Source organism: Carassius auratus, chromosome 33, assembly GCF_003368295.1.
Source record: "Carassius auratus strain Wakin chromosome 33, ASM336829v1, whole genome shotgun sequence".
In the NCBI taxonomy this organism is placed as follows: Eukaryota; Metazoa; Chordata; class Actinopteri; order Cypriniformes; family Cyprinidae; genus Carassius; species Carassius auratus.
Window position 1 is genome coordinate 1334560 of NC_039275.1, and position 9122 is coordinate 1343681.

At 44.0% G+C, this 9122-nt stretch overlaps 1 protein-coding gene across 4 annotated transcripts in view; it reads right to left on the reverse strand.

Annotated features, from left to right (window-relative positions):
• LOC113052676 (E3 ubiquitin-protein ligase TRIM36-like) overlaps positions 1-9107 on the reverse strand; it is a 15555-nt gene extending 6448 nt beyond the window's left edge. The window contains exons 1-7 of one of the 4 annotated variants that reach the window (XM_026217075.1): positions 8860-9107; positions 7752-7992; positions 7016-7045; positions 3725-4068; positions 3503-3649; positions 1599-1694; positions 944-1197 (exon numbers count right to left, since the gene is read on the reverse strand). In XM_026217075.1, coding sequence (XP_026072860.1) covers positions 944-1197; positions 1599-1694; positions 3503-3649; positions 3725-4068; positions 7016-7045; positions 7752-7992; positions 8860-8928 — 1181 coding nt within the window. In that variant the 5' untranslated portion in view covers positions 8929-9107. Of the gene's footprint in view, positions 1-943; positions 1198-1598; positions 1695-3502; positions 3650-3724; positions 4069-7015; positions 7046-7751; positions 7993-8301; positions 8468-8859 lie in introns of those variants that run through there. The other 3 variants (XM_026217078.1, XM_026217077.1, XM_026217079.1) reach the window with 3 other exon arrangements.
• Positions 9108-9122: the final 15 nt, after the last annotated feature.

Sequence of the window (9122 nt, forward strand, 5' to 3'; positions counted from 1 at the left end):
CAACTGACGAGAAATAAAGTGGATATTTCCCAACAGCACCGCACTAATGATTTCATGAATAACTTGCACACAAGATTGATTCAATCAAGAGAGAAGATCAGAGCCATGACACAACACCAGAAGAGCATTACAGATCCCCGAGGAACCGTTGCATTCATTACGCTGCTTGAGAACGATCGAACACAATATCTGTCTGAGATACAACTATTAGAAATCTGGAATCTGAGGGAGCAAAACAATCTAAATATTGAGAAAATCATCTTTAAAGTTGTTCAGATGAAGTTCTTAGCAATGCATATTACTGATCACAAATTAAGTTCATATATATTTACTGTAAGAAATTTACTAAATATCTTCATGAAAATGATCTTTATTTAATATCCTACTGATTTTTGTCATGAAAGAGAAGTGTATAATTGTGCTCATGCGGTGTATTGTTGTGTATTTCTCCAGATATCTCTCTGTGACACCGATGACTGCTTCTGTGCTGCAGGACACACATTAGACTCATTAGAGCTTACATTCTACCTAATATTTCTAATCTTACTATCATTTCAATCTTTAAAACAGTTTCAAACTTTTACAACTACTTCACTTTTTCAGGCAAGGCTTTCTCAAACCAATGATAAGTCTGTCTTGATGAACTTCGTCTAGTCCAGATGTTTTAAATCATCTGAATTAACGACAGGATTCATTTCTCTGGGGCTGCTCTGAAACTGTATAGAGAGATCATGTGGCGAAGCAGAAGCAGTGACTCAGGGATTGTGGGAAAGTGAAAGGCAAAGCAGCTTTGAGGACTAACAGAGATCAGGATTACAGTGAGTGAACTGTGAACCTTGTTTAAATCTAGAAACACAAGCCAGAGGACAAAGACTGTGGATTAGAGACACGTGTCTGAATCTGAGGCAGCGCTCCGAGATCCTGAGACATGAAGAGGACGAACCTGACGTGCAGCAGTTTGGCCGTCTGGACGAAGCAGGACTGATCCGTCTCCTTCAGCACCTCCTGAGCGTATCCCACAAGGCCACTGTTCTCCAGCATGCCCTGGTACTCCTCCACCTGCGCCCGCAGACGCTCCACCCGCAGGTTCCTCGACTGCTCGATGGAGCGCAGCATCTCCGTCCTCCGCTCCTGAAGCGTCTCGAAGAGATGCTCAAAGTGTTCGTTGGCGCATCTCTCGGCGAGCTGCCCGTTCTCCTGCGTTCAGAGGAAGCTCATGACACTATCATGCAAATACACTAAACCACGATCTTATCATGACATTCTCGGACTATTTTAAGAGTTACTAAGCAGTACAGACAAATCAATTTCCCTATTTAAAATAAATAGGGAAGTCAAGGGAACAAAACAAAAGAGATTTGGGTCATAGTAGGGTTGGACACTGTGACCAAATTCTTTATTCATGTTATTTTCTTCATTGTTCCTATTTTTAACAACAAACACCAGTAAAACAAGTGAAATAAACAGTGTGTTTAATAACATGCATTAGTTTCATTGCTGTAACTGCTTCAGCTCCGCTAAACAGATGAACACGAACATACGTCTGCTGCCGTTGTTCTGACCAATCAGGATCAAGCAGGAAATGAGCTCGCCGTTACCTCTGTGTGACGGATCAACACATCCAGCTCAGAAATCTGAGTCCTCACTTGGTCCTCTTTACTGATGAGGTAATGGATACTCTTCGAAAGCTTCTCCTGTGGACAGAAAAGTGAAGCCCATGAGAACACAGTGGAAGCATCGGCCGAGCATGATTACTGGACCGCGCTGGACGCCTCGTACAGCTTTAGTGATCTACGACACAGGGACCTGGACAGAACATCTTAAGATAGAAATACTGCATTAAAAATGGATGAGCCACGGCTCCTGTTTGCAGTCGTCTGATATTTCTGACTCAGCAGACGCTGACAGAGACGGAGCGACTGACCTCTGTCTGGACAAATCTATTGAGCAGGAACACAACAGTGCTTGTTTCAGCTCAGCCATGAACACTTTAAATGGGTCACGGATTGAGAAAACTGACTTGGTCTTCTAGACCTACAAGACGCCACAAATCATAATGGTTAATCATTCCCTTCAAACTGGTTTCGGTTAGGTTTGGCTTACATTGGTTTGGTTTCTACTTTAAAGGGACAATAAGTAACTTTTTAGGTATTTTATTATCTAAAATCAATATTTTTATTAATAAATATGCCCTCAATGGTGTACAAATACCTATGCCAATGTTTAAACTAATCCTTGTAAATGAAGAATTTATTATCTTTATATACATGGGACGGGTAGGTCGACGGAGGCTTCCATGTAGTTCCGCCATCTTGCAAAACTATAATAGCAGAGATGGACAAAACGTACTAAGCCAACGCGTTTCCACAGCGTGTTTTCGGTCAGAGCCAGAAACGCAGGTGCAGAGCAGTGAGAGGCGCTTGAAACTGCACCGGCAAGTTTAAAAGTCTGGATTGCATTCTTATTATGGACCATACATATGCCGCGCCACAGGAGAAGAAAACATCGTCGCCAAAACAGTCAAAAATAGAACGTAAAAGGAAACGTGAGCGTAGATTACAGAAAACAAGAGTTAATGTCGGGGAAGCTTTTTCTAGGTGGAAAGAGCTAATGCTGGATAAAGATTTCAAAAGAGACGCTGAAGTGGCCAGTTTTCTTCTCGACAGGTAAGTCAGTGTTACAATCTATATTATAATATTTTTTTTATATCTAACAACGCATATTATTCAGAAAATATAACGAATAAAGAAGACATAACTACTAATTACAATATTTCATGTTTTCCACAGTCAGTAATTCATACTGTAACATTCGTTTGTTAGTTGTCATGTTGCAGTTTGTTTGAAATAACACACCTGTTCACCTGAAGGAAAACTCGACGAAGTGCTATTAGAAGACATCCTGTCAAAGCTTTTTGGTACATATCGCCTACCGTAGATGCAACGCGCATTTGAAAAAGCGAGGCGCTGGAGAGCAAAATTAGTTTGAATGCAAAATACAATTTCACCACTAGATGGGAGTAATTCCTACTTAGTGTCCCTTTAAACAAATAAAGTAAAAAATATGCATGGTGTTATAAAGTTATACTAAAACTAAATCAGTGGAAACACACTTAAGATAACCTGTCTTGTTAAGATAACACATCTTAGGCACTCAGAATAACAAGTGAGGATTAACCTGTAATTGTTACCGTGAACAGACACCGACCAATCACAGCAGTGCAGGCTAACACTGAAGTCTTAAAGAGACACGCCCATTTAAACTGTTTATATTACAGGGAAGAACATGGACATTTATTTCTAAATTATGACTCTTACTAACATTACAAATCACTTTCTGTCACGGAATATAATTTATTTTTATTTTGATCAGAATTGTAAGATTTAAACTCTCAATAAACCCTGAGAAAAGAAGTCAGAATAGCACATCATGGGCCCAGCTGTGAGCTCTTCTGAACCTGGACACAAACACAGGCCAGTGAATGCGTTTAAACAGGACGCACCTTCAGGATCTTGTAGGCGCTGCTCATGGAGGTGACTCTGTGATTAGCGTGAGATCCGCCGAGCTTACACAGATGACACACGGGACGCCGGCACACCTCACAGTACATGTTCACCTTCTCCATCTCGTGCTCAGGACACATGAGCACCTGGAACCAGGGAGAGATGGGTTAGATCAGTGACCGCGGCGGATACAGAGCAGCGGTGCTGGGTCTGATACGGACCTTGGGTCTGAAGTTGGTGGTGGGTCCCACGTACTCGTGCTGGGCTTTGGGTGTTCCCCAGGGGTGGTTCATCTTGAAGCACTCGTTGCAGAAGCTGGCCTTGCAGTCCATGCAGCTCTTGGTGGCCTCCTGGACGGGCGGCTTGCAGACGTTACACATGATGGCCACGGCTGCTCGGGCCGCCTGACGGTAACGCTCCACGATGCTCTCCAGAGTGAAGTTCCTGAAGAGCATGCTGATCCCTCGCTCCCCGAGATCAATGTCATGCTGACAGCCGGGACACGGGAAGGTGGTGACCCGGGGAGTGACGGAGGAGCGCCTCCATCCAGGAGAAGATATGGACCCTGATGCAGCGACACGTGACAGCGGTCAAGATGGGGGGGGTAACACACACTCACACACCACACACACACACAATGAAGCACTAGTGATCAACAAAGGTCAGACACACGTGGAGTGACTGAGAAACAAACTGAACACAGCACAACAGCAGACAGTGATCTGGACACGAGAAACAAAAGATAAAAAAATGGCAGTAAAAACTAATTTTTAGCAAAAAAGCTGAATGACAGACCTCTCTGTAATCTATTTAGTGCTGAATGAGATCGAAGTCACAGTTTTTAAAGCCGCTGTGTGTCATTTCTGCTCTCCCAAACTGAACTGATCATTCACTGATGATTTCCCGACAGGTTTCCACAAACACTCTTCCATTGTTTACCCTGCCTTTATTCCTGAAATATGATTCCCAATGCACACCAACTTCCCAGAATACTGACTGCCCTGTTGGTTAAAGTCTTTACTTGCTTTAGAATTATATTTTTATTAAATATATTTATTTATTTGTGAAAAATACTTTGTCATCTAAAGTATAGGTATGTTTATTTTACACATCTATTTTTTAATCCATTTTCAAATGATTTCAAATTTCTTGAATATTAATTCAAATAAATACAATTATATCGGCTTTCCAAGATATCGTCTGTCAAAAAACAGATATCGGTCAACAACTATTCAGTCTAACAGAAGATCACTGGTCGAGTCAGAAGTGTGTGAAGCGTCCGGGTTTATTACTGATGCAATTAATTAAGACACACTGGGCTGAAAACTGAACCTGATTATTTTAATTGCAGTTGTTCTTCCCAGCATGCCATCTACACTCCTTTAAAACACAGCTTACATTAAGAATACACCATGTTTATTCTTCCTCTTCTAAAGGAACAGAGGCAGGAACTTCTTTGTGTAAACAGGAGCATGAGACGTTGAGCGTAACCCAACCCTAACCTAGAGTTTCTAGAGTAAGCATGACCACTTTACGGTCAACACATGCTTCACACATCACGTTTACATTCAGGGCTGAAGTGAGGGCCAGATGATCACACACAGCAGCTTTAAAGAGAGATCAACCTCCAGACAGTCCTGGTCAGGGTGAATGAAATCACTTCTCCAGCAAGCACTGATGACAAAGAACAGCAAAGTGAGATGCAAACAAACCAAAGAAGAGACAACAGCACAGCACTGTATGCAGCACGGATGGAAGGAAGCGGCATGCGGACGCACTACAGCGAGATGATGAACAGGACGGAGATCTGAGCGGGACACGGGGAAGAGAGTGTGACTGAAGTGAAGCGTGTACTCGGGCCGCTCGGGGGGGTGCAGCGGGGCATGCTGGGAGCTGATGCTGTCGCAGTGAGGAACAGATAAACGCTCGGAGCAGAAACAGAAGAGACGGCCGTCACTAGATAACACTGCCAGACCCGACGGCTCACGTTTAGCAGACAGGACGCTCATCTGTTCGCCGTGAGAGGAGCGTTAGACACAGAAGGGTAGAGCAGGTCCTGAAACTTTGCATTTATTCTGTAGATGACCACGGAGCACACTTCACTGAAGCTCGACGGCGTCTCCTGACCGCAGGGTTCACACACGCACTGCTCGAAGGAAGATCATCATCTGACGAGAACATGCTGCTAGTTCACTGCGATTTAGTTAGTAGTTCTCTAGCAGAAACATGTCTCAATGTTGTCTGTGCGTGAGCGGTTGTTCCTCACGGACGCTGTGGGACTCCTGCGGTCCTCCACGGGAACATGAACCACGGGTTCTCACAGACGCACCGCACAGATCGGATCTACACTCAGCAGACGCTCACCAGGGATTTACAGGGACAGTTCACCCCAAAATAAACGTTTTCCTGCTCATTTACTCTTCCAAGATGTAGTGACTTTTATTACCTCAGTAAAGAAGAGTTTTAGCTGAAACCGTGCTCGTTGGTGAAGTCAATGGCTACCGTCAGCTTGAGAGTGAAAGCACATTAGGCAACACAGAATGAATCCCCGTGGCTCCTGATGATGATGTATTGAGGTCTTATGAAGCAAAACGTTCAGTATAGGAAAGAAACTGAACATAATTTACAGCATCATTACCTGTAATCCAGAGCCTCAAGCAGACGGTGAAATACATCTGGAGCTTTCTGAGAGTTTCAATGAACCGGCTCAGTCTGGAGTGATGTCACATATACATAATTATATTATTAAATCAGCCAATAATAATGTTAAATGCAGATGTGTTCATGTTTAAAGCATATAAACTAGTCTTCACCAGATCACCTTTCTACATAAACACTGTTCAGTGTTGGGTTCCTGCATGCACAGATCAGCGCTCTTCGGTGTTCGGTCCGAAACGAACGGGTTCCTCAGTTCAGTGACCGCTGGAGGAACCGGAGCACTGAATCAGTTCATTCATCACTGGATCAGATTCACCGGCGTTTCGGCTCATTTCCAGGCGTCTCAAAGTGAGTTTGATTGAGTAACTTGTAGATCTGTAATGCTCGAGTCTGAACTGATTCAGTCCGATTTGAAGAACTGGTTCAAATAGTTCACTAAAACAGAACCAGATCAAAAGAATGATTCGTTTGTGAACCGGACTGTTTCCCCGAGGTTCTGGATTACAGGAAATAATGTTGAAAATAAAGCTTATTGCACAGACTGATCGTTTCGGTATATCGTCAGGAGCCACAGGGATTCAGTCTGTGTCGTCTGTTCAATGTGTTTCTGACTCAAAGTGAACCGTTTCAGATAAAGATCGTCTTTACTGTTCGACTGAAGCTTGGATGATCCGAGGAGGAGAAAATTAGCAGAACATTTTCATTTGATCACGACTAACCCTTTAAGCGGCATCTACTGGAGATTCGTTGCTCTGTTGTTTACGGAGAGCGTTGCGCACGAGAAGAGCGAGAGGACAGGGTTCTAGAGACACAGTACTCACTACTGCTAATTAAATTACATAACCCACATCTACCTCTCCCTCCAAACGACCTCCTCAGCGAAGCTGCAGGCAACAGAGAGAAGAGTGAAACAAGACTAACAATGGTTAAACGTGAACAGAAGTGGAGTGAAACCTGATTCACAACCAATGACTGTACGAACATAAAAACAGCATCACATTTGTTGGGGAAAAACTGCAATGAAAGCCAACAGTTGAGGAAAGACACTAAACACAGCAGTGACCTAAACCTGCAGAAATAAATGAGCTTATGTCATTTAATCTGCTGTTCATCTCCCCCAAATTCTATTTATTTCTCAGGGCAAATGTCTAAAGATTCTACAAACTATTTACATTTACTTGAAAAGCAAAATGACTTGAAATACAAAGTCTTGTTTAGCTAAATTGATCAAAATGAAATGAGTTTGTAATTAAAAAACAAGAACAAAACTCTGCCGATGGGCTGAAAATTAAAAAAACAACTGAATACAAATAGAAAAGTTTTTATTCCACACTGATAGATATGTTTTAGTTTTAAGCATAAGCTCACAATTTCAATTTATCACTTATATTGATTTAAGGATGCTGAACAAGACAAAAATACTGAGAAAGAAATTGATTCTGTGCCATGATATTCTGCTGTTTAATTTAGTTTCTGATGCTAAATCAGATCACATCTGTTCTCCTGATCACTAAAGTGTGTTTATTCGGATGGAAGCTGCGTCAGATCAAGTATAATGTCTCGAGATCTCGATGTTTCTGAGCTCGATACCTGATCGCACCAGGCGCTCCAGCCTCTCCATGCTCGGGGACGGGACTCTGGCTCGAGGGCTGCCCGGGTTGGAGCTCTCGGAGCCCGCATCGGTGCTGATCGAGTCGTCGTGGCTGGGCAGCAGCAGCTCTCGGACGCACTTGTGGCACACACTGTGCTGGCAGGGCAGGATGAGCGGGTGTGTGAACAGCTCCTGACAGATGGGGCAGATCAGCTCCCGCTCGATGCTCTTCATCGGAACCTGCGGAACACAAACTCGGGCTTTAGCGTCAACGCGCAGATCCCCCGCGCGTCGGTGCGTCGATGACGCGCGTTTGGGGAACTTCTTCCATTGTTCACTTTCGTCTTTCTGTCTCAAGCGTAAGAAGTGAGATTAAGTAGTTGTGAAACTCTGTCACGTGGACGAGAGTCTACAAGGCCGGTGTTTTATTCGAAAAGCATTTAAAAACATGTATAAATTAATTAAATTCAAAACAACCGGTTCAACTTTCCGCAAACAGCAAACAACAGCGGCTTCATTCAGGAGGATGAACCGGATTCACGGACTTACTAGCAGCGAGCTTCGCCTGGACATCGTGATGAAGGAATGAAGGACAAACTCTGTGCTCCGGACTCAACTTCTCAATCAAGAGATTCGCGCAGATCGAGGACGAATCGAACAATGTGAAGCGCCGGTAACGCGCGCGCGAGCGCAACAAGCCGAGTGTGGGCGGAGCCCCCGGCCGTCACTATAGCAACCCCGCAGCGAAACGATCAGGTTTTTAAACAAGGGGCGGGGCCAGAACGCCACATTATACACCATACCAATCATTATTTATGTCCACTACATTCATTACAGTACGCCCCACAAATATCCTCTCATGTTCACTCACAACATTATTATACATGATGGAAAAAAGATTAGGTGGAGCAGTGACGTCATATGAACGGGATCTTGACAACAGCCCATCAGAGGCGATGACTGAGCGATTATAAAGCACCAATTATAATTATAATAGCACAATTATTATTATTACATATAATGGTTGCTCATGGAACGTCTCGTGCTGGCTGCAGCAGATCTGAACATCATCATCATCCTCAGATGAAGAGCAGATGTGACGCTCACCTCGCCTCTCTCAATGCGCTCCACGAGACTCGAGAACTCCGACATCTCCGACATCTCCGAGTCCGACATCCTGCTGCTGCTGCTGCTGATGATGGTGATGGTGATGATGGTGGTCTGGTTATCTGTGTCCTCGTGTCGGCATCCTAAGCGCGGGAACAGCTTCCGTCAGAACCGCTCGCGGATTTAGAGGGAAATTTCATTCAACTCAAGGATGATCTGGAGATGCGAGACTCCGCCCACTCGGCCGCTCTATGGGCGTGGCC